This window comes from Eptesicus fuscus, chromosome 3, assembly GCF_027574615.1.
Source record: "Eptesicus fuscus isolate TK198812 chromosome 3, DD_ASM_mEF_20220401, whole genome shotgun sequence".
NCBI classification, from domain to species: Eukaryota; Metazoa; Chordata; class Mammalia; order Chiroptera; family Vespertilionidae; genus Eptesicus; species Eptesicus fuscus.
The window spans coordinates 77,913,165-77,940,108 of NC_072475.1; the positions used below are offsets into that span (position 1 = coordinate 77,913,165).

The following is a 26,944-nucleotide window of genomic DNA, read 5'->3' on the forward strand; positions in this document are numbered from 1 at the left end:
GATACATTTTGAAGTTAGTAGGCACTCACTAAACCTTTGTTAAAATTAACTCTATTCTTTTAGTAAAGAGCATCACTTAATAGCCATGTTGGCATTTAAACAGTTAATGTTGCTGAAGGCTAATAGAGATGCTGTCTCAACTGAAAGTTGTAATTATTATTTTCTATGTTAATAAAGTGTACTTCATAATGAATTCATTTTCTTTTTCTATCTGCAAGGGGAATATTGCTTGAATTTTTCCATAATAACTAGCCGAATATTGCCTTTTGGCCATGAAATAAGGTTTTCTTTGTTTTGTAAAGAGTTTAAAATTATTATCAAACATAGGAGTTTCCATATTGACTTATTCAGATACTCAAAATAGGATTCACTTTGCCAGCCAAAAAAAAAAAAAAAAAGTGTAGAGAATAAATACTCCAAAGAAATATGCCATTGAACACCTCTACCCTTGTATTAGAATTGAAGTATTTAAGGGAATTAATTCTATGCCAAAAATCCCTGAATAACATTTACTTTTTTTTAGGTGAACATCCTATCATTTAACTAAAATATTTTTAATTTGCTTGTATTCTTTTTTTGAGCAATCAATTGCATTTCTCCACATAGGCTACTCTGATTTTTTTGTGTTAACAGTCTGGAAACCTGATGCATGCTTTGGATTCTTTATCAAAGTGGTAAAACAGAGTGTTAAAAAGTGGCAAGATTACTGCATTAGTTTCCTAGAGCTACCCTAATTAAATTCCACAAGCGAGGTCATTAAAACATTGGAAATGTATTTTCTTACAATTCTGGAAGTCAGAAGTCCAAAATCAAGGTGTCAGCAGAGTTATGCTTCCTCTGAGGCTCTGAATATAATCCTTCCTTTCCTCTTCCTAGCTTCCGGCGGTGGTTTGCTGGCAATCTTTGGCACTCCTTGGCTTATGGAAACCAATTCTCTGTCTTCACATGATGTTTCCTCTGTGTTTCTGTGTCTTCACACCAGTCATATTGGATTAGAGACCCCCCTACTCCAGTATGACCTCAGCTAAACTACTTATATCTGAATAACCCTCTTTCCAAATAAGGTCACAATCTGAGGTACTGGGGCTTAGGGCATAATTGTACCTCCCCCCCCTCCCCTGAGTGGAGGGCACAATTCAACTTTTAACAGTTACCAAAACCAATAAAAGTAAATGCCTTTGCCTCTGGCAAATTACCTCGCAGGAAACCTCTTCATTTTCTGCATATATTTTCTTCATTACACTTGGAAAAATAATGAAATAGAGATATGAAAAGCTTGTGTGTATGTGTGTGTGTGTGTGTGTGTGTGTGTGTGTGTACCTCTACAAACCTAGAATGGATCCCATCACTGCTAACCCACAGTCATGGAAAACTGCAAATTGTGTTTAACATTTCCATGCCTAGTTCCTTTTATTGAGGCATAGTGATTGGCAAACTTTTCTTTGACTAGTCTATGCATATTTTTGCCATATCAGAATACTATTTTTCATTTTCTTACTCTATTGGAATTTAATATAGGTAAAACAAATTGGGATTCTAATGAATGGCTTTTGTTTCTACATCCTGGATAAGATAGGTTACAAAATATCAAAGTGCTCAACAATTTGGGTTTAGGATGGATTTTAACTGTTTCTTCCTTATGATGGGAACATACATCAGGTGGTGAGCCTCACTACTCTAGATAGGAGATCGGAATAATTAAGTTACTTTCGCTATGAATTTCCTCAGTAACCTGATTTTTTTCCTACTAAATTCTCTAATCATTTGATAATACCCAACCAACATTTAACACACATCTACTATGAAGGAAACAGAGATAAACTAATCCCTATACCTAAAGATCACTCCCTGAATAACTAAATCAAGGATTGTTTTCCTGGCTCCTTTTCTCCTATACCTTTCACTTTGGATTATGGTGAATTCAAATACAGGAATGAGTCAACAGATTGAGAGGGCAAATAAGTATGTCAGGGGATGTTAAAGTCATTCTTATATCTTCTACTGTGTTTTTATGACTTATATTTGTTTTTTTATGTATTTTAATTTCAGCTGAAAGAGACATCAGTGTCTATTGTGGGGTGCAGGCCATTACAATGAAGATTAATTTTTGCACAGTACTTTTCTCCGGTTATTCGGAAACAGATCTTGCCCTGAACGGAAGGCATGGGGATTCCCACTGCAGGGGGTTCATCAATAACAACACCTTTCCAGCTGTGGTTATTTTCATCATCAATCTCAGCACCTTGGAGGGCTGTGGCAATAACTTAGTGGTAAGATTCATGTAAAATAGTGTGCTGGGTTTGAGGTCATAACTGAAAAAAAAAATCACATTCCATGAAATAAACAGAAGTTCAATCTATCTTTCAAGAGAAAATTCCAATAAAACTGAACAAATCACTTTCCTTTGCCTGCTTGAGGCTTCTGATCCCAAACATACAATTTTATTTTTCAAAAATGGTTTTCTTTATTGTAGCCAAGTAGTTGAGGGGCCTGAGATGGATTGTGCTACTCTAAGCAACATTATTTTGTGTGAATGACATTGATGAACATTTCTCTCATTAGCTACATTCCTCATGCCTTTTCTGGAAGCATCTTATCATACAGAAATTATTTGTTCCAGTGAATTTGGCAATGAATCCCTTGGCTTATTGCTTCTTAGTGACCTCATTCAGAAAGAAAGATGAAGTATAGAAGGGAATTTTTAGAATTGTCTAGGTTTTTTGTTTAACATTGAATAATTCATACCAATATTTTGTAAAAGAGGGCTGTCAGCATATCCAGTGTGAAATTCTTCATTGTGTGAGGCTGTCCTTTGAATTTCTTAATGCTTATCATTCCCAATCTTACCCATGAAATCCCAGTAGCACTCTTTCTAGTCATTGAGAATATCAAAACATCACTTCAAATATCTCCACCCAGAATAAGAACTACTAGTATGAGTCTATGCTGTCCCTTTACTTATTCATGCATTGAACACCAAAAATAGAATTGAATAAACCATTGACTCTACTGGGAATTAAAATTAATTGAAGTAAAAATGTTATGATCTGGAGAGAGTTACACTGAGATTCATTTTGTACTGTTTTTTTCATTTTGCTTATTTAAATACAATATCATTGATAAATCCTAGCAAAGACAAAAATGAACTATGATGAGCAAGGTCACTTAGCCTAGTGAAGAAAGAGAAATTGGCTTTTCCTCTTCATAAATTATTGTTTGGGATTATGGGGGAGGCTTGCTTATTCTGAGGGCAGAGTTTCTAAGACTTGGTGAGAGAGAACAATAGGAAAAAGAGACTTCTTTATCTCTTCCCAAGGGGCAGTTAGAATATTGTGCCCATGGCCATCCCAATCCCACAGCTTCAATATTGTTGACACTTTATTAAAAACATTTATTCATCTCTCTGAGTTGTGTGCAGAGAGGTTATTAAGTGGCCTAAGGGGCAATGGTGCAGGTTGATTATTACATGTCTGTTTCCTGGTGGAGAGAGCAAGTCCATTTGGAGAGCCCCAGCCTTTGCTCTCCCCCACACACACCCCAAGGCCTTCCTTCACTAAGCTTTCTTCTCTGGATTAGTCTTGCCCTGCTGCCTACAGAACAATTCAGGTGAAATTCCAGGCAAAGCATGTGTGTGTGTTTCACAGAAAGAACTGGTATGTTTAGTGAGGGGTCAGAGGAGTGGTGAGAGGAGAGGAAAATCTGCTTGTTTTCTGATTTTGTCTTTAATGTCACCAGTGTTGGAATCTATTCCAAGGATAATCTTTCATGGAAAAAATAAGTAGACTAGTAATTAGTTGAATTTGAATCAAAGTGTTCATAATGATTCTGGCTCTGTTCATGAATTATTAGCACATTAGCTTTACCCATGTGCTCCTAGGGTCATGTATACCTAAAGTTTATTCTTTTGTACAAAATTAACTATGACAGGTTTCCATAATATCTGCTAAAAATATTTATTGAGTGTCATATAGGTATTTGACATAGTGAAAGAGGCTGTATTCCTCTATGGTATTATGAAGGTCAAGAGCATTACCTTATTAAGATTATTTTTAATATGGTATGGTAGTTCTTAAATTTTAGTGGGATTGGAAAATACAGTGAAAGCTCATCAGTTCCAGGAACATACACACATGGACTATACTTTTGGGAGTTCATAATCCCCCTGAAACCCATGTATGAACTACTGCCCTGGAAGCAGATAGAATCTGTATGTTCCACAGAGGAAGACTGACTGAGAAGATCGACTCTCAGAACATTTGTGACCTTACATCATTTCTTTAGAATTTATCCTGGGGGCCCCCAGATGCCGGCCTCACTGTGCTATTCCGAAGATGTGAAGGTGCACAAGGGGGTGTCACTAGGGCTGAGCAGACTGCCAAGGCAGGAGGCTGCTCATGCTCTGTGGCCACTCCTATGATGGAGATAGACATTGCATGTGCAGGGGCGGGAGGGTGTCAGGAGATTCCTAAGGAAGATGAGATGCAAGGCAGGAGTAGCATATGTCATGGTGAAGTGGGCAAAGAGGAGGCAGTGGAGTCCGCACAAAGCCCTGAGTTTAAGGGCCTATGGGGCTGGGGCATTATTATTAACCAAGAGTGGGAGCCTGGAGATATGAAGGTAAAATGGAAAACAAGATCAGATTAATAGGAATCTTTTAAACCATGCCACAGAATTTGGAATTGTCATGAACATTTTCAACATTTTCAATCACTTGTTATAGCACTATGAACATATAATCTCTTTTTTATTTATGAACTGCCTTTTGTAAATGTAAAGTTTCATTTAGTTCAGACACATAATCACTTCAAGATAGCATTATGTTTGTTTGATTTCTAATCATGGGATGTTATAGTTGAAAGAGACCCTAATAATGACCTGGTTTAATGTTTTATTTTGCATATGAAATGCTGTGATTTATACATAGCTATTTACCATCCCAACAGGTATCCACAGTCCCTGGAGCCAGTGCTTATGGAAACACAACTTCAGTACAAATAGGAAACATTTCAGGATACATCGATACTCCAGATCCACCAACAATCATCAGCTATCTACCCGGGCTTCTTTACAAATTTAGTTGTAGTTATCCATTGGAATACCTGGTTAATAATACTCAGCTTGCTTCGTAAGTTCCATTTTATTCTTGGTGTCTCATATTGCCTTTATGTTTGAGTCATTTCTTATCCTTAAAGGAATTATAAAGATTTATAAGAATTTATTTAGAAGAATTTGTTGAGAGTAGCCAAACTAATGTAATGGAAAACCTATTAGGCCTTATCTATCTATTATCTATCTAAATTGTATGGTCCATATCAAAAGCTCAAGCAATAAAATATATGTTATATTTTTATATACTTATAATACATATTTCCCTCCAAATTAAACCTCAAACTAATCAGGTGTCTGCCTCAGGTTCTCTTTGCATCCTTCAAAATAGCCCAAGAACCTAAGAACTCTGGGTACTTGTGCAGTCCAGAAGGACCTGTCATATTTCCAGTGTGTAGAACATTCAGTGACTACTTTGTCGGGTTTGTATGGCTTCAGTCTCTGCCATATGCTCATTGTTGTATTCTGCTGTCTCAGAATCTGAGGTGTCACCTGCCCAGATGCTGATGATTGGCAAAGAAAGGTGGCATGGCCCAGAGCCAAAGAGCTCCAGCCATAGACTGAGTTCATAGCCTTTGTTTACAGTTATGTATCCATTCATTTTTCAAAAAACACGTATTTCAAAACAGTGTTATATTCACATCCTGTATAATAAAAGCCTAATATGCTAAGTGTCTGGCTGTCTGGTCATCTATTCAACAAATCAAAGTGTAATATGCTATTGATATGCTAAGACCACTCAACTGCTTGCTATGATGTGCACTGACCACCAGGGGGCAGATGCTCTGATCAGTAGGTTAGCTTGCTGCTGGGGTCTGGCTGATCAGGACTGAGCAAGAGGAGCAGTACACACCCTGGAGCCCTCCCGTGGTCTCTCCCCAGCTGGCCAACCTCCCGCATCCCTCCCCAGCCTCGATCGTGCAGTGAGGTTCTTTGGCCCGGCCTGTGGGATCGGGGCCAATACCAGCTCTCCGATATTCCCTGCGGGGTCCCGGATTGCGAATTCATGGACCAGGAGGGCTCTAGTTACAAAATAAGCATGTAAATTTGTCAAGTATCTTTAACAAAATGGGGTGTTCTATAGGAAACCTTCCCTTTCCAATTCCAGGGTTTGCTATCCCAAAGGTATAGTTGTTGTTTAATCTTAGTTACAAGGGAATGTGAAGAACACATTTTGCTTCAGATAAAAAACATTCATAGCTGATTTTAATGGCATAATGATGTTAAATATTTTGGTCAAAAACAAGTTTTTAATATGGAAAATAGGACAAGAAAGGCCTTGAGTCTAACAGAAACCGGTGTAGAGAAAAGCAGGTCTTACTCTGCCCATACTCTGTCTCCACACTAAACATACCTGAGTTCCACTGTGTATGGACATTCATTCAATTATTTAAAAATATTTATTATACACCAATATGTACCATGCCATGTTCAAGTAGTGAACAAAGTAAAACAAAATCCCTGATCTCTTGAAACTTCTAATAGAATTGATGAAAATATATGTGCATCAGATTCAAATTCTGCAAAAAGTCTCATATAGGTAATGCAAAATGGAGGGAAATAAGCTTTTATAAATAAAAAATTATAAACAGTTTGTCTTTACTTTTGGCTGTTCTTGCTTTTTTATTATCTATCTCTAGGGATCTAATCCATATGTCCACTCCAAACAGGCCTTACTTAAAAATATGTCAGGCCTACTTAAGGATTTTAGTGCCTTAAATCTAACATTAAGGTATAGCTGGAACTCTTAGTTTGAAATTCCATCAATGTGTGTTTTTTCCCCCCCTAACTCTATTTTAGGTCCTCAGCTGCTATTTCTGTGAGAGAGAACAATGGTACATTTGTCAGCACTTTGAACCTGCTCCTTTATAACGTAAGTTGAGGGTGAAGGATGCTATTTTCTCTCCCACTATTCTGAGGAACCATTTATGCAAATGCATTTTATATAAAAATCTACTTAAAGCCAAGTTAACTTCATTATCCTTTGGTACATTTATCCATCTTTCCTACCATTTTCATATATCTTGGTGATAAAGGTGTAATAAAAATTTATTATTTCCTAAAAGTTGAAAAATGACTTAAATTTATTTCATAAATGTGATTCTGCACAGTTATTCTAAGTGTCTCTATACTTTTAAGTGTATATGCTTATTTACGTGTGTGTGTGTGTGTGTGTGTGTGTGTGTGTGTAGCCATAGTCAGGGTCAAGATTTGAAGAATAATAAATTTGTAGTAAAACGTTAAGAAAAGTCCAAATGACACTTCTCTTAAAGGCATGCTTGGTTATGAATGTGTTAATATCTTTAACATGGCTTTTGATTGATGTCAATTCTGTCACATTTGAAATAATTTGGGTTGACTACATAGTATTACCTAAATGTTCATCATGTAAATATCAACAGTGGCAGCAAAATATGAAAAGTACATGGATTTCTATTTATAACTCTAACATTAATCCTTTAAATGATATTTTCATGTTGATTAAAAAAATTCATTCATACATTTTAAATGCCTGATTTAAATATCAATTTTTCAATCTATCAACCAACATTTCTGTAAATTATGAATCTGATTTTTACTTTATTATACATGTCATCATGGCACTGAGTTATAATTCACACAACTGATTTAAAAGTCTGTGCTTTATACTTTGAATATAATGAGCTATAAATATTGTAATAGGACATTTTCCAAAGACATTTAAAAAAATCATGTTTATAAGTTTGTAGTCTGACACAAAAGAGTACTAAACAACAAATTAAAATCTATTGGAATGAAGATTGCTTTTGTTGGTATGATTTTCTGTCATTTCTAAACTTTCTTGTGTAAGGGGCTGCTAAGTTACTTGGTTCTATAATTTCAGCAAATATGTGCCAATATCCATTCCCAATATGACCAAATGTTTATTATTATTGTGAACAATATTTTAATTTGAAAAGTTTCTATTTATTGATTTGTATGTGTAAGCTCCCTGAGTCAAAATGACTGGTGTAGATTCACTATTATTTGTTATAATTGAGTGAAACAAGATTGATAATTTCTGATCTTAAAAAAAGTGAAAAACATATCCACATGGCATTTTATAATCATACTAGGGGCCCAGTGCATGAATTCGTGCACCTTGAAAGAAACTGTGTGCTGCAAGGCTGCAGTGGGCACAGGGGCGGGTCTCGGCCCATCCTCTGTGCTCCTTCCTGGCCCCTCCAGCCATGGCCTCTGGTCCCCTCTCTGCTGGCAGCCCCACTCCTACAGCCGCTGCTCCCATGTGCTGATGACACCAGCCCCCTTGAACCCGCTGATGGTGCAGAACAATTGGGTCCGGCGCCAGCCATGGGTGTGAGTAGGGCTTGTGCCATCAGCGGGTGTGAGCGGCAGCTGCCAGCCCCAATAGCCCCTCAGGGGCAGGGGGAGGTGGAGAAGCCCTTAGGAGTGATTGGGGCTGGAAGCCACTGCTTGCACCTGCTGATGGTGCCTGCTGATGGTGCTGGGTACTGGCAGGGAGTGCAAGCAGCAGCTCCAGTGTTGGCAGCAGGTGCAAGGAGGTCTGTCGCTGGCAGCAGGTGCAAGTGCCGGGTGGGACCCCAGCATGCAGGAGCAAAGAATTTTCAGTAACTACCAGAGGCTCGCCCCCATAACAGTGACCAGCATCCCGCCTTGGTCTGGCGCCCCCTGCTCGCCTGCTCCACCATCCTGCTGCAGCTGACACCAGCCATGTTCCACATGTGCCCCCTGGTGGTCAGCGCTCATCATAGCGACCAGTTGTTTAGTTGTTCCATCATTCAGTATATTTGCACATTACCCTTTTATTATATAGCATATTCTGTGAAATTAAATTATCTTCTCATTAGAAAAGCAGAAAATCAAAATTTAGACATGATAATTTGAGGAAAACTACTGTTAAAGCCTTCCCTTTATTATTAGAAATAATGCAATAGTACCGTTGCTAACTAGACATAATTCTTCAGAGAGTTTCTATAATCTTAATGCTAAACAAAAGCCTTTAATTTAATGATAACCTTAAGATTTTAATTCCATGGTAAAAGGTAATGAATTGTTAGATATCAGACTATCAGTGAAATAGGTAGTGCCAGAATACTTCTCATTTTTAATCAGTTTGCAATAAAAATATTACTAATGGTTGAATTAAAAATTAAATTGAATTTTAAAATTCATTTAATAACAAGTTATTTAATAGAGTTCAACCATTTCCCAAAAAAAACCTTGTATTTTATTTTTTGTTTTTATTAACAGACTTTATTTTAAGAGCAGTTTTAGGTTTATAGATAAATTGACCTGAAAGTACAAAGAATCCCCACAGATCTCCTCTGTCTGCAGCCAACTTCTATTATTTTGGGATATGCTTGTCACAGTTGATAAAGCAATATTGATATAGTATTAACTGCAGTCCACAGTTTACATTTATGTTCACTCTTAATGTTCTATATTCTGTGGGTTTTGACAAATATCTTTGACCTGTGTCCACCTTTACACAAGAGTTTCACTGCCCTAAATTACTTAAAAAAAACACATGGGACCATAATAGTATTTTGCCAAGTTATAAGACATCAAAAAGCTAGTAATTTGTAATAGAAAAATGTTTTAGTATACTTTCACTAATTAATCCCAAGTCATATTTATTACTTGTTGGAAACACTAACATTTAGCTACCCAAATGTGATTTATTATAGCACTTCAAATTAAATATTATTTTAAAACCATGAGGAGCCCTATCTTCCTATTTCACATGCAGGCTCTTATTTCTAACCTTTAGGAATGATGAAAAGTTGCATTATATACTTACTACTCTTATTCTCTGGTTAGTCATTTGGAGAGGAAATTTATGCTTACCCAATTGGGATTCAGTGCAATTGTTAATTTCTATGTGTTCTGGGATTCAGTAAATATTACTTAGAAAAATTTATTTATCAAAAAAAATGACTATATGGACTATCATATTTTCATATACGTGACTTTGAGTTGAACTGCAGCCTTATTTCTGTGCAACATAAGTATATCGTTTTCTCCTCTGCAAAAATAGAAAGTAAGAGTGAACTTGTGAATTTAAATTGTACCTAAATATTAGGTGTCTTCTGAGCAGATACAAAAACAGTAAATCTGAAATAGTGGATGTTTTTAAAAGTTGAAGAAAAAAATATAAAATAAATGTAATTTATTTTAGAGACAATATTGTACTGACAAGAGTAAAGGCAACTATCCAAAATAGAGAACTATCTTTTAGAAGCAATTTTAGGAGAAAAAAATATGATGATGCATGGTTAAACTACATTATTTGCAAATCACTTTGCAGTATAATATTTATAAAGAAGTAAGTTTCTTCTGGACAATATTGATGCAAATATAAGAGAAAAATGCTGAATAGTTAGAAAAAAATTACTTGAAAATTGGAAAAGGGAGGGTTTAGGGTTTGGCCAGTGACAAGGACTGTGAAAGAATTCACAACTTAAAGAACAGATGTAGAGAGAAAGTTTATTTTACTTTCCAGGAGAGGAAAGGGCCAAGTATTGCTAGTCAATACAGCGCAGGGAAGAGAGGGTGGCCTACTCTTTTAGGCAGTGGCTGTTACTAAGCAACAAGGAAGGAAGGGGGATTCTGTTGAAGTTGAGCAGATACCAGGGGTTGACTTGAAAAGTTACCATTTGTTTGCTTTCTAGGAGATAGTTCCACAGATTTCCTAGGGAGGGTATTTCTCCCAAACCTGTAAAGTATTTCTCCCAAGCCTGTAAAACAAGCTTAGAGAAAAAGTTATAAATAATTTAAAAGATGTTTGTTTAAAGGGAAGGAGAGTAGGGGAACTTTCTACTAACTAGAGATAGAGACTCCTTGGTGTGAATTATCCTTGAGTTGTGGAAACATCAGGGAGGAGGGGGATGCAAGAATGTAGCCTTGAGAGTAGCTTATCTTGTTGCACAGTATGAACAGAGGAGCTAATAATCTTGGGGTTTAATTACCAGGTGTTTTTCATAACTTGTGGAGGGCCACAGCAAAGAAAAGAAAAGGTCTTTTTCTGTCCATACAGGGAGCCAGAAAGATAATTAAATAAAAATACTACCTATCTGAAATGGCTAGAGGAGCTATTATAATTTATCACAGAAATAAAGAAAATAAGTATAGCACATAATCTCTCATTTATCCAGCTTATTTGGGAATGAAATATTCCACATGATTGTAACTTTTTAAAAAGTTAAACATATAAACTATTACTGTTTTAATTTTAAAAAATCAAAGTCTGTTGCTTTTTTTCCAGCCTTTTAAAACATATGCTCTGTATTTTGTCTTGCTTCCTTGATAACTTTGAAATTTCATAGTGAATATATAAAAATTATTTTTGCTACAAAATAACAATATCTTCAGAGTTACTGAATTTGGGAGACACAATTTACCTAGAAACTAAATGATTTGACAGTTTACAACTCTATGTCATGCATTTTGGCAACTTGGAAAACATGTTGGTCTCTTTTATTGGTTTTCTATTAAATTTAGTAATTTGAAATTGCCAGAATAGTGATTTTAGGTAAATACTTTCCAGTGTATGAAGACAATCAATTCCCATGGCAAAGGGTTTAAACTAAAGCAGATATAATTTAAATAAACTTTTAAAATAAATAAAATATTAGTTTAAGTAAACTGAATATTGACAATTGAATATGAAACAAAATATTAACCATTGACTATTAACAGTTGAGTATAATTTAAATTCACTTACCATCATATATTGTAAACTAGGGAAAAAAAGATTTATGCATGGAAAAGAATTTGTTTCTTGGATATGGTTTAGGACAGTTTTGATGAGAACTAGTTGGTTAACTAGGTCCTTTCTGGAGTTGGTTTGGTAGATTTACATTGATTTGTCCCCTTTTGGATGACATTACTGTTTTAAATGGTAAATATGCTGTTGTTGGAAAGGCAATAATGTATTGTTTATTTTTTTCATCATTAGGATTCAACCTACAGTCAACAGTTAATTATCCCGAGTATAGGATTGCCTTTAAAAACCAAAGTATTTGCAGCTGTGCAAGCCACTAATCTGGATGGCAGGTACTTTCACACTCTTATCTTTTGTGGTTAAAACATTTTTGCTGCCTAAAACCTCATGAATCACAAAGTTAGCTCATTCCTTTCAATTTCAAAAACACTGTCATTGACACAATGTTTAATCATGCTAATAAACAGAAATAACAAATTACAAAGATTAAGGGGTAACACTCATTTTTATGTCATTAATTGGAAAAATAGAAAGTCTTCCTATGAAGAAGGAGAGGTAGTGACTGGAAGAGGGCATGGGAAATCTTCTGAGATGCCAGAATGTTCTTTTTTTTTCTCCTGAAAGATGATTAATCAGATGTTATCATTTTGTGAAAACTTATGATTTGTGTGCTTTTCTACTTGTATGTTACTATTCAATATATAAAGGTGTATTAGAAAATCAAAGAACTCTCTCCACAAGAATCTGGACCAAATTTGTATAAAACAATCCTCAGAAACATCTCTGTAAAGAAAAACCACCAAAAAAAAAAAAACATTCTATTTCCATATGATACTTAGAAAATTTAGAATGATCAAAATGGAAAGAGAATTCAAACGCTAAAGATCCAATCCTGTCCTATAAAAATTTAATACCTAAATGCTTATTTTGGGTTTCTCACATATTATTACTTAAACTTTGTATCCTGAAGAGATTATTATACTCTAGAAATTTGGTTCTACTTTAGCTTCTTTCTCTCTCTCTCTGTCTTCTTTTATCAGCATTCAATTCCCATGGACTAGTAATTATTATAACACCAGAGTAGAAATGAAGTAATGTATAAATGTACGCATAGTCTGTCCTTGTGGAGGAAGCTTGTGTCTTTGCCTCATGGCTTTCCACCACCACTGATTCTGGCATAATGTAGAGTGTGTAATTTACACACCAAACTTCTTTGCTGAATGTGGTATTGTAATATTCTTGTCATCTGTTAGAGACAGTAACTTTTGAAAACAGACTACCACTGTTCACAGTGAACTTAGACACATCTATGCAGCTCTCTTTTGGGTTTTGTTTCCTCAGGCTTTGACTGTCCAGTTGCCTTGTACACACATCCATTTGATGTAGGATGGCAACTTATTACAGATTTTAAAACACCTTTGAGTTCAGGAGAATGTCCTAATCAATAAGAATCTTCTGCAAATAACTAATAAAAAACTATATTTCATGGGGTAAGACAGTTGTCAATATTTGCTTGCCTTACCCAAAAGGAGTTGTGACTCTGAATTTTGTTTGCCTCTTCCTGCAGATGGAATGTCTTAATGGATTATTGCTACACAACCCCATCAGGGAATCCAAATGATGACATTCGGTACGATCTCTTCCTTAGGTAGGTATCTAAGCCCTGCATTGATAGCAAAAACTAAATTGTAGGTAATTGAATTGGAAAATACAAGCCATTGATACACATTATAGGGTACTTTTATAGTTTTCAAATGTAAAGTTTTATATTTTGAACTTTTATTCCTTATAAAGTTCTAAGTATAAAAGTTGAGACCCGTTTTCAACAGGAAATGCTGATAAGGCTATTGTTGAATGAGAGTTGCAAGTAAGTTAGGTTCATCAAATATGTTTTATTCATGTTTAGGATATATGGGAATATTTCACTGTCTTGGCAAAAGCATGGCTAGGCTACTGTTGTCAATAAGAGAAAGGCAGTGGGAGAGTACTATTTATTCACAGCTAGACTTGACTCTTCGCAGGTCAAAAGGAAACTAAAGTTAAAGTAATGGTCTAGATAATTTAGACCTCAAAATGCTTTTCTCCATTTATCAGTATTTAATATGAAAGTATAAAATAGCCTCCTATTCATTTTTTTATTAGAGCCAGTAACTTCAACTTCATTCCCCAATAGACAGTGATAGAGTGAATGTAATCTAAATTTGGGGAAAGGGGACATTGATCATAAAAACATTCAATCATCTCAGTTCCCTTTCGGCATTTTTATCTGATAGCAGAACAGACTTGAGAGTCAAGCAATGGCTTCTAATCATCCTTACAAAATGCAGTTGGCTCAGATCACTGCTGCTTATTGACACACGATGGGAGTAATATGATGAGAAACCAAAAGAATCTGTTTTATTGGCTAATCAAGGTGAAGATGATGTTCAGAGGTTATGTTCAAACTGACACTCATAACGTATTGCTGGAAGTGTTAATTTGGGCAATATTATTGAGAAAATTTATCAAAAGTCTTAAAAGATTTCATGTTCTTTGACTCTATGTTTACAAATTGGGAAGCATTCTAAAATATTGATAATTTTCTGGTCTATTAGTGCTATTTAAAATAGTAAACATGAGAACAAACTGGTTGTTCAGCAATGAGGAAATGTCTAGGTGAATTACGGAGAACCAGTAAATTGAGAATTCACCCAGGCACTGCAATCATGTAATTAATTATAAAATAGGGGAAAAAAAAGTTGGTTGTATTTTACTTTCTCCCTTTCCGTCTTCTCAGTATTTCTATACTTGAAATATATAGTTCTTAACATATAAATGTGGTAAGTACAAAAGTGAAAGAATCATATCTAATTATATGTACAGTTAACCTCATTTATGTTCTATATGATAGAAAGGACTATAAGAAAATACATAAAATGGTTCACAGAGATTACTAATGCATGATGAAATTGGGGATGATTTTGTTTTGACATTTTTCTTTTTCCAAAATGTCTATAATAATCACAAATTGCCAATGTGGAATACAATTATCAAACTTCTATCTGGTATGACCCTGGCTTCAGCTTAGTTTTCAGTCTTTTCAGTTTTCTTGTTGGAAACTATAGAAGAGTGAAATGTGTAACTAAAAGAAGTCTCCAAAATGCCAGTTTCAGTAAAACTAGGAGGAAAGAAAGCCCATAGGAAGTCCAAAATATATTAGTGCTAATAAAAGCAGTTAAGATTAAGAGAAAATTGTGGAATATGCTCATGAATAAACTTGAGAAACACAGGGCAGAGAAAACTCAGCTGCACAATTACATTATTAAAAAAAAATTGCCTGTTATTGTAAAACAGGAAGGTAGCTCATGAATTGGGAAAACCCTTGAGGAAGGTCATTAATATTCTACATTGCCCTAGGAGTCCCAGGGTAAAAACAAAATAAAACAAACAAACAAACAAACAAACAGGTCTGGGGAAATCCAACTCTTTCATATATGAACTAGAGGCTCAGTGCACAAAATTTGTGCATAAGGGGGGTCCCCTGTCCCCAGCCTGCACCCTCTCCAATCTGAGACCCCTCGGGAGATGACCGACTGCCGGTTTAGGCCCTATCCTAGGGACCATTGGCTCCTAACTGCTCACCTACCTGACTGTCTGATTGCCCCTAACTGAAACCCTGATGGCCTGGTCACCCCCAACTGCCCTTACACCAGCCTGGTTGCCCCTCACAGTCCCCCTCTGCTAGCCTGGTCACCCCTCATTGCCCCTCCCTGCTGGCCTGGTCGCCCCATACAGCCTGCTTCTCAGTCATTTGGCCAGCCCTCACTAACCCCCTGCCAGCCTGGTTGCCCCATGCAGCCTGTTCGGTCATCCATTTGGTTGTTTTGGTTGCAACGGTCGCTTAGGCTTTTATATATATAGATGGTCAATAAATGAAGTTAATTCTAAAAATGTTCCTACATACTACAAAATAAATGCAAAAAAAAATGTTAAAGATGAATTAAACTCATTATGAAAAATATTTCCATGTGCTGGTTGGGTAGCTCAATTGGTTGGAGAGTTATTCCATACACCAAAAGGTTGTGGGTTCGAGCCCCAGTCCAGTTGTTTAGTGTAGGCAACCAACCAATGTTTCTCATGTCTCTCTCTCTCTCTTTCTCTCTCTCTCTCTCTCTCTCTCTCTCTCTCTCTCTCTCTCTCTTTCTCCCCCTCTCAACATATCCTGGGTGATGATTAAAATAATAATAATAATAAATGTTGCCATGAAACAGATTTGTAATCAAATATTCTAACAATAATTTGTTTTACAATTTAAGAAGTAATTATATTTATGAAGGTACAATAAAAAAAAAAAACTCAGGTCAGAAAGAACAGTAAAATTTAAGGCCATGAAAATGTGAAAAGGGAATTGGGAGAATTTTAAATGAAACAAACAAACAAAATATATTGTAAGTGGAAGACATAATTAGAAGGCGTGCAAAGGAGAATAGACACAGCAGACAGTACAGTGTGGGACAGGGAAAATAAAAATAAGAAATGCAATTAAAAAGACAAATGTGAAGAAGATGATAAAAAGGTTAGAGTAGAAACAATAGAAATAAAAGATGGCAAAAGAAACTAAATTCATGTATAATATGCATAATTGGAATCCCCCAAAGAAACCAAAATAATAGAATAAAACAAATATTTAAAAATATAGCCCAAGAATACTCTCCTAAATTAAAGAAATTTGTACCAACATAGTGAAAAGGCATTAGATAATATTGAAGTGTTCACAAAATGGAAACTAGAGTAACTATAAAAAGACATAGTCAGAAATATAATAAAAGTAAAAGACTAATTACCCTCTCTCAGAAAACTTAGTTCTGGTGGCTGATAATTAAGTAAGGATATAGGAGTTTAAATGACATAATAAGTAAGTTATATATTGATAGCTAGCAATTTAAAACAATATATCAGAAAACAGAAAGTCACTACCACTTGGAAGTTTAAAACTCTTAAATAACATTTGGATCAGAAATAGAAATATGAATCAACTTTTTGGAAAATATAAAGAACAATTAAGTTATTTAAAAAAAATAGACAAGTACAAGGTACTCAAATCGAGAAAAAGTGATAAAATACAATTCCATAAAAACAATAACAAAAAAACATGGAAATGAGGAAGGTATAGCCCTACCAGATATTATAGTTAGTAAAAGCTCTAAAATTATTAAATACATGTGATACTATGCAAAACTAGACACATAGATAACAAAAATTTGAAAAAGTAAGCTGAGATATAGATCCAAAACGTGGGAATTTACTATATGGTAGGTTGTGATATCACAAAGCAGTGGGATAAACAGAGATTTTTTTTAAATAGTGCTGGATAATGGATAACTATGAGAAAGTATAGCACTACAACTGTAGTATACTTCACTTAATACACCATAATGAACTTTACACAGATTATTAACTTAAATATAAAAACTATACCTTTAAAAGTGGTAGAAAAATATATTAATATAAGAAATATTTTTTAAACTTCAGAATATGGAAAATCTGTCTTCAGCTCAAATACTAGACACCATAAAAGAAAATATTGAAAATATAACAAAAATAAAAGTGTGTATGTGTGCACACATGCAGACACACACACACACACACACACACACGCACGCACACACACACACACACACACACAGAGTGAGGAATGTCCAAAGCCAAACGACAAAGTAAAACAATATGCAACTTATATAAGAAGCAAGGATGCCCTCTTCCTAACATATAAAGAACTTGTAGGAATCAGAATGGAAAGGCCAACCATAGAAATTTGGGCAAAGGACATAAGCAGTTTTCAGATTAAGAAACACAAAGTGGCTCTAATGTATATGAAAAAATGTAAATAATAATTATATGGTGATAGTTTATATTTACTATCAAATAGGGAACAATCCAAACATTTTTCCATAGGCTTTGTTCATGTAGCTCTGGGGGAAAACAGGGATTTTTTTTTTTCATATATTACCGAGGAAGTACAAAAATGTAACAGTATTTATAGAGGGCAACGTAGCAAACTCTATCAATTAATCTCACAGATATATTCAAAATGCTGCATTATAAGGCAACCTATTAGTTAAATTAGTTGTGCTTCACAAATCGGAACACTTTTTTTACTCTGTTTGTAAAAAGCAAAATATTCAAGGATACACAATTAGGTAACTAAATAAACTCTGTCAAATAGAATACTATACAGCTGTGGATAAAGAATGAGGAGCCTCGCTAAGTATAGATATGGAAGGATCTCTTAGGGTACATTACTAAATTTTAAAACAAGGCAAGGTCCAAACATATTGATTGTGCTACAGCTTGTGCAAGAAGGAAGGAACAATAAGAATATGTTGCTTGTGCTTCTCTTTGTACATTCCCTGGGAGGACACAATGCAAGTGGGATCACCTCTGGCAGGTTTGTATGTGGATGTGACTGGTATGGACAGGGTCAAAGATGGGAGGAGACTTTTCACTATATATACTTATACTTTTTATTGTTACCATGTGAAATTACCTTTAAAAATTGACAGTAATATCATAATCAGGAACGGATCTATTTATGTTCTATGATCAAAGTCATTCTTATATCTGTTGAGCTAGCTTATTCTCTTATTAAATGTCTCTAGCATGGCATGATTTTGTTAGCTCTTAATGTAGTGGGGTACTTTTAAGACTGCAGAGATTTATTTACAAGTCCCAATGGGCTGGTAATTTCCAATAATATCCTGTTTTCACATTCCCTAAAATGCAGCTGTGACAAAGATCCGCAGACCACGGTCATTGAAAACGGTAGAAGCCAGCAGGGCCGCTTCTCCTTTGAAGTGTTCCGATTTGTGAAGCACAAGAATCAGAAAATGTCCACCGTCTTCCTGCACTGCGTTACCAAGCTCTGCAGAGCTGATGACTGCCCCTTCCTTATGCCAGTATGTTTCTGAGCAACTTTGGTCTAAATCGTCAAATTGATCTAAGCTGAAAGGTTATCAAGTGCTCACTAATTTCTGTAGTGAGAGTGGATGTGCATCAGGTCAAACTATTTGCACTAGGATTTATTCATTCATCCAGTGGAGATCTATTGAATGCCAACTTTGTGCCAAGCATTGTACTGGGAATACAGAGATGCATGCATGAATTCTGAATTCAGTGAGCTTATCCTTATCCTAGGAGCAGGAAATAGTCATTAAATGAAACAAGAAAAAAATGTTATGGCACAAGGCAGACATAGATATGGGCTGTAGTAAGAGGCAGTGCCCATCATTGTGAGAGAGATGAAGCAGAAGATATTAGGAGGGTTGGTGGAAAAGATGAACCTTGAGCTGTGCCAGAAGATGGATGAGCCCAAAAGGAAAAAAAAAATCAAAACTGGGAGAGACACTCCATGCCAAAGAGTGGTCAAAGTCACAGACACTTAAACAGAGTAGCCAGGGAACCTCCAGTCCTACAGTAAGGCTGTGGAGCAGAGTTGAAGATGATGGACAACCTGAGGAGGGGGCAGGGCTGGCACTAGAAAGGGAGATTGGAGCCAGATGGACTAGGAATACCTTGGATTAAAATTAAAATCTATAAAAGGTGAGACTCTGAAGTGCTTAAAGCCAACACATAAACTATAGACCCATTTACTACTGAATGAAAAAATTCTATTGTTGACAGACCTTCTAGGGTCATGTCAATATTGATCTGAGAAAAAATACAGGCACATTTTATAACATGAAATGACATTTAGTATGTTTATATTCATGTTCAAATTCATGATTTTCTTTATTGTTATAGACTAGTTTAGTTCTAACCAGCTATATCAGATGGGGTTAAATGGAGAGTTCACATTACCTTGGCTCTGTGCTGACCAACATTTCAGGGAAAGATTTATTAAAGGCTTGAGAGAAATAAAAGAGGAAAAGTTTGATAAACACAGCTCTTTTTTCAGGAGAGCCACTGAGCTGTGTAAATTAATGAGGCAATGCACTACTATAACGGGAGGAAATAAGAAATGTGGCCCAAGCCAGGATAAGAAACACTGTAGCAGTTATACGTAAAGTAAATAAATGCACAGAAGTAAATGAATAAAATTAAACATGTGGTATCTCTTCCAAAAGAATCTGCTTTCCAAATGGCCATAAGGAAACAGTTCTGTGCCGGTGTGGAGTTTCATTTGTTTTCATTAACTCCTCAGAGTTGCAGCCACAGAGAAAGGAGAGACGCAGGGAGGAGGACCACCGGGAGCCCCCAGAGCACTTCTGGAAATGCCATCCTCTCTGCGGGGCCCATCATCACGCGGAGCGGTAAGCGTGCCCCTCCTTTTGTGTGTAGTCACAGTCAGTTCCAAAATGGCTTGTTAGTTGGCTTCTAAGGAGAACACAAAGTGGTTCCTAAAGAGGCTAATTAACTGTAAGACAAGATAAACTGCTGAACAACTTTAATTTCACAGTAGTTTCCTGTTTACTCAGCTTACACAAAGGGCAGTATTGTCTTTATCACATTTCCCTTTACACACAGAGAGAGAGAGAACAGAGAGAGAGAGAGAGAGAGAGAGTATACCATCCTGGACAGTTTCACTTGCCCTTCCCAATTCACTCTACTTTTCCGCCCTGCCCTCTGCCCCTGACAGACCTGTGTGAACTTGGTCTATAGGCAGCCTTGCCATCCAGTTTCTGGTTGGGCTTGGCCAATAGGTGACGCTGTCAAAGAATGGGAGTGAAGTCCACCCAGCTCCTGCCAGACAACTCCACTGAGCTGGTCTCAGAGCTGGTCCCTCCCCTTCACCCATTGCTCGATTAACTTTACTTTCCCTTGTGAATTCCCTACATTTTTATTAATAGTCCTATTAAATTCTCCTTAAATTGCCCAGTTTGCATACCCTTTCTTTTCTCCCAGGATCCTGAATATTACATAACCCCGTCTAATGTACTCTTTCATACTCATGAGTCTACTAATGTACACAACTGTTCATACACATATATCCTCATGTATGTAAGTACAATATTTGTGTATGTATATGCTCTCTCTCTCTCAAGTGATATTGCTTTACATCAGCATGAAACCAGAGACATCCAGAATAAAACAGACATGCAGTGTAAACAAAACAAATTAATTTTTAATTTAACAAAACAAACACCAAAAACTAGATAGTTCCATCTTTTGTCCTAACAAGCTTTGTGACTTGGGATTGCATTTTATTTCAGTTCTGTGGGCAAATGTTTCTCCATTTTTTAAATAAAGGTTTTGAAAAGTACGCTTAAAGATTCTTTCTAAATCTATAGTTCTAAATTTGTCTTAAAAAGCAGAATTTTGATTTGGGTTATATTTTAATATTTTTATCTATTTTATATTAGCCATAAGTCTATTGTTGTATTTCAATTAAATTATCTTTATCTTTTCTTCCATCCCACAGTGAAAAATGTTTTACCTGGAGTAGGTGATTAAGCACAAAGTGGCTAGAGCCTGAAAAATTCAAACAATTGCGTTATTCACTCCCCTGTGTTTGTATCAACATAGCATTAAAAAAAAAAAAAGCTAATAGACCTTTTAAATAATGCAGACATTTATTAAATATAAAATTTCAAACTTAGTCCACATTCCTGAGAGTTTGGTATGTGTTTTGAATGGTTTGAAAAGAACTAGTTAGTGGCTTATAAAAGTCCCACATCTTATCTCTATTTAGCTGTCTGAAATAGCTTCTAGAATCACACTGCATGGAAACTCAGCTCTTGTTGCCAATGATTAGGAATACTTTGGGGTTGGTACAGTAAAAATGTTTTTATTTCTATAGAGTGTGTCTAGTGTCAGTTTGCTGTAAGAAAAGAACCTTGAAAGTTGAGTAGATGGCTTTTCTTCTTAGTAAGAATTAACCTCCTTGCCTTCCTTTTTACTGGAACTAAATTCAATTAATCTATTTTTTAATTTAAATATTACACATTTCAAATAATTTGCTAGTGTAAGATAATTTTCAAAAACACCAAAATTCGTATAGATTACTAAGTAGATGTTTCTAAATAGATAACCAGCGATTCAGATTTGTTGGTTTCACCTACATCATATCTAGTCATCCAAAATATCTGTGTTAAAAACTCAATGAAGTAATGCCTTTAATCACAACACCACTGATGTCATGCGGGATTTCTTCCTTTCTAAGTTCAACTTGTTTTTACCTCATGGGTGATATTTATTCCCAACACACTGAAGTTGTCTCTTAGTCACCTTGGGCTCTCCACTGGCAAAGCTCCCAAAGGACTATGTTCAAACATTACAGACCCCTTCCTTCCTCTCTGACTCTCTGTGAATTTATTTTAAAAATAATTTAGATAAATAGCAATAGATGTTTCTCAATTTTTGGTGATCATGGTGGTCTCACTGTATAGAGGACTATATATAACAATGTTTCCTAAAAAATGTATTTAGTTACTAAATAATATTTTAAATTACATGTAAACACAGAATTTAGGAAATCAAGCTGTATCCATCCACAGGCAAATCCAATATAAACTTAATGTCCTGCTTAATAACCAAGGCAACCTTCTTTCCTTAGTTTCACTCTATTTTTACCGTAGGTCAGCTAGAATTCATCTCTCCAGATCCTATGGCCGATTTTATAGAGAGAAGTCCAATTTCAAGCTTGATTTGCTCTGGTCAAACCTCTCTGATACTTGGAAGTTTTGCTTTTTTTTACTCATTGAACCACTCCTTTCTCCTACATTTGGCTTAGGTCAAGTTTAATAAGATGTTAAACCTCAGAACTTTTGTTTTGTTTTGTGTTTTAATGAGATCAAATCCATTCTGGTTATCTTTACCCAACATTGTTAAATCATTTTGTTAGTTGATTTAGGAAAATATTTACATCCTCAAACTTCAAATATCTACAAAAGTCCTGAAGTGTTATTCTTTTAAGCTCCCAAATACTAAAACCATTTGGTAGGAAAACGCTTATTATGGGGTACAATTCTGGAAATTTAAAGGTATCATCACTGAAAAACAATAGTAATAAATAGTCTGTTTACATAAATTTCAATGGAGAAGTCCAAGACAAACTCTTGTTCAACTAGTATCATTGAGTATTTTCTGTAGTTAGTAATTCACCCAAGTGAATTTATTTAGCCCCTATAAGGGATAGGCACTCTGGTTGGAATTTGGAATATAATAGAAAACAGGCCACAGTCTGCTCTCAGTGATCTCAGAGTTCAAAGGTAGAGATAGACTATGAACAAACATAACAGGGAGAGAAGTAAAAAGTTTGAAGGCTCTGAACTTGAAATATGTGGTTCCTTTTACTATATAGATAATTGAAATTAAAAAAAAAAATAGCTTGTGCCTGGCTGATGTAGCTCAGTGGACTTAGCATCATCCCATGGACCAAGAGGTCCCAGATTCAATTCCCAGTCAGGGCACATGCCTAGGTTGCAGACTAGATTCCCAGTGGAGGGTGTGCAGCAGGCAGCTGATTGATGTGCCTCTTTCATGGATGTTTCTATCTCTCTCTCTCCTTCTCCCTTCCTCTCTGAAATCAATAAAAATATGTTAAAAAATAGCTTGTGCTAAGAAAGAAAACTCTTCATTTTGCATATATCTTTGTACTAATGTTCTTCCCCCGCCACCATTTATTTCAACTACTTATATGAAAGAAAAGCAGAGAATGATAATTTATCTGCCACTTCTGGCTTTGGAACAGCTGTGGCATTGCTGTGACCACTTTTCTCCTATTGGTCCTCAGCTAACGTTGTGTTTTTGAAGAACCCATCAAGTTTAGTTTTCTAATCTGATCTAATTCCAAAGGTTTATTGTGGCATATATGTCTGTTAAGAACAAGAGGACATGAAAAACAAACAAACAAACAAAAAACAGGAGTGTGGCCCTAGCCTGTTTGGCTCAATAGATAGAGCATCGGCCCGGAGACTGAAGGGTGGTCCGGGCATGTGGGGGAGGCAACTAACTGATGTGTCTCTCTCACATCATGTTTTGTTCTCTCTGCCTCTCCCCCTTTCTTCCACTCTCTCTAACAATCAATGGAAAAATATCCTTGGCTGAGGATTAACAAAAATATAGAAAAATAATTTTTTAAAAATTAGGAGTGTGTGGTGACAAAAATTTTCTGGAAAATGTCTACCTCCCCTTCCTGGGCTCAACGGGGCTTTGATTTCTTTTTTTTTTTTAATTGTGATAATACTAATATTGCTGAGCATCAGCAACAGCAACCAGATCAAATTATTTTCTCTATATTTATCCACTATCAAATATAATCCCATACAATGTTCTAGTATTATATGCTTGATTTCAGCCATCTGCCAAACGTAGGATGCTTCCGGTTTCAGAGTCCTAGAACCTGGAGCTGGTATGGCTCATGTGGCCTTGTGTCCCCACAGAGATTTTGTTCACAGCCAAGCCTTTGTGGGTGACATCTGGGATATTGTTCTTACAGAAGTGTTGGAGATAATGTGGGAGAGGAGGGGATATTATGACTTTTCTTATTAACCTAAGGGTGCAGAAAATAGTTGGGGTACTTTTGCCTAATTTGGGCCATATAGGAGAAAGGAGCTTTCTATTTTTTAATAGAAACATGTTTTAGAGCCAATGAGTTTGATTTCTAAACAAAGAATAACTGTTAGAAAAATTTTAGAATGTTATATATTCTTCTCCATGTTCCAGGGGGGCAGTTTGCCTTAAGAGAAGAGTCACATGGACCTTTTGGATGAATTAATCAGAGTTTCTTCATCCCATCTCTTTCCATGAAAAGAAAGTGTCTATAAAAAGGGTGTTGCTTGGAGATTAGGATTTTCCTAAGGGTGCCTTATAAGGAAAATTGGAGCTGTTTTTCTTTTTGTCCTATAGCAATGCACCACACCATTCTAAAGATTCCTGAGAATGCGTGCTCTATTAATTTTGGGCATTGCTCTTCAGGGATCAAACAGAGGAACCATCATTTCTGCCAAGATTCACATGTCTAAAAAGAAATGGCATCAGATGTTTTATAAATATCTCACCAAGTTCTCCCATCAATGGTTTCAAATACTGATCCTAGAGTTTTGTAGCTTGAGATATTCATCTCTGACTAAAAATATTTTTTCATACTTGGCTAGTTTATATTATTTTAGAAAAAGGAGGCTGAAACTGAGCTTTTACTTAAACATATGTTTACTTTATCAAAGAGGCTGTGACAGATGCAAGTTGCTTCATCTGTAAAGTGGAGGTAGCAATCATATATAAACCATATGGCTATTATGAGGATTAAATGTGATAACATACAAAACAGCACTTTATAAACTGTATGGCACTATATGCACATTAATTGTCATAATATTTATCTTCAAAATCTGTCAACTGCACTCATTTTATGGTTCAAATAACAACCAGTCACAGATGCACACACAACCACATATTTAAACACAAATACAAATTCCACACATTGTACAAGCTCAAGGGTTAATTGCTATATGATTACTAAACAGGTAACAAAAGTTGTAAAGCCAAGTGAATGTGTTCATGCATCTATTATTATGTTTGCCAGGAAAAAGTGAAAAATCAACAGCTTCCCAGATGCAAATTAACCTACAACTCGAGCTCAGACTTCATGTTTCCCTTTCAGTTTGTTATTAAGTGTGGATTTATCTTCTTGGAGCGTAAAATGATGCTTTTGCTGATTTCGATTGGCAAATTGGCAACACTTAAAATAGAGCAGCACTACATAATGACTATTTCTCTAGAACAGAATAACAAATGGCAGGCTATCGGGCTATAAAAAAATGTAATAACTGTTAACAATTACTGCCCCCACTAACATGACTAAAGAGATGATGATGAAACAAAGCTGGCAGAAAAGAACACAGAACAGTGTATTTTCAATTATATTTGTGGCAGAGTATGGGCTTGGGGAACAGACAGATGATGAAATTTTTCACATGTGGAATGGAAAATTGGAAAACAGAATGGTTTAGGAGAAATTTTATTATCAATTGCCTTCCCCATGGAGCTTATGGGTGAAGGTGAAAAGACATGTTGGTAAAAAGTAATTATAGAATTATAATAAACATAGATAGATGTTTGCAGACACAATATTGCTATTATTTTTTTTTCTTTTCCCCCTTCCAGATGAGACTCCAACCAACAATTCACAGCTTGGTAAGATAATTAACATATACTGAAACTAAAATTACGATTTTTTAAATTTTTTTTGGTGATCAGTTGCAAATTCATAATCAACTAAATATATTACTAGTTTGTTATATTTTAAATAACAGTTCACTGAGGATTTCTGAATTCATATGTGACCTGTTGGTCAATTTTTATTGAATTTTATAGATGACTATTATTTTTTGATACCCTGGGGCTACCAAGCTTTGAAACAATATAATCCTTTGGTTATTGAATTTAAAAACAGTCACATAGATTGTTGCTTGATCTAGTGTCATGCTGTTATTCTATAAGATACCGATGGCAAATGCTTGCATATATACAGGGATAAGGTAACATGAATCTAACATTGGGCCTTTCCACTGTGTTTGTCTTATTACTTATAGGTTCTCCAAATGAACCACCATTCCAGCTGAATGCTGTCACCAGCGCACTGATATCAGGAATGGTCATTCTGGGCGTCATAAGCTTTTCCCTACTCCTGTGCTCACTGGCCCTTCTGCACAAGAAGGCACCCAATAGTTTGGTATTGAATGGCATAAGAAATGCAGTCTTTGACTGACTGCAACAGATTCTTGCTCTGGAGAGAAGGCTCACTGTGTGACTGCAGTCTGAGTTCCAACTGAATTGAATGTGAGCCAGCACTTGATATTTGTAGGTTTGGTAGATTTCACAGTATAGATCTTCAGGGTGATGCTAGCGAAAGAATCCCATCTAATAATAGACAAATATGCAAATTGACCATACCTCTGACACACCACAAGCCATGCCCACAAGCCATTCCCACCATCCAATCAGAGCGAGTATGCAAATTAACCCAAACCAAGATGGCTACAGCCACAGAGAGCAAGGTTTCCTAGGTAACAGAGGAAGCCAAGCTTTCCGCCTGCCCTTGCCAGGCCTAAGCCTCCACTCAAGCTACAAAGTTTCAATTATAGAAGGTAAACAAATTCAAACAAATGGTGGAAGTATGGAGCTTGAGAGAGCAGG

General features: G+C 35.9%; 1 protein-coding gene across 1 annotated transcript in view; it reads left to right on the forward strand.

The window, feature by feature from the left end:
* Nucleotides 1-26,516, forward strand: part of LOC129147995 (zona pellucida-like domain-containing protein 1) — a 44,999-nt gene extending 18,483 nt beyond the window's left edge. The window contains exons 3-11 of the mRNA XM_054712180.1: nucleotides 2,050-2,270; nucleotides 4,944-5,125; nucleotides 6,907-6,979; nucleotides 12,065-12,162; nucleotides 13,398-13,478; nucleotides 18,594-18,765; nucleotides 20,010-20,118; nucleotides 25,913-25,942; nucleotides 26,341-26,516. Coding sequence (XP_054568155.1) covers nucleotides 2,050-2,270; nucleotides 4,944-5,125; nucleotides 6,907-6,979; nucleotides 12,065-12,162; nucleotides 13,398-13,478; nucleotides 18,594-18,765; nucleotides 20,010-20,118; nucleotides 25,913-25,942; nucleotides 26,341-26,516 — 1,142 coding nt within the window. The remainder of the gene's footprint in view (nucleotides 1-2,049; nucleotides 2,271-4,943; nucleotides 5,126-6,906; nucleotides 6,980-12,064; nucleotides 12,163-13,397; nucleotides 13,479-18,593; nucleotides 18,766-20,009; nucleotides 20,119-25,912; nucleotides 25,943-26,340) is intronic.
* The last annotated feature ends 428 nt before the right edge of the window (nucleotides 26,517-26,944 follow it).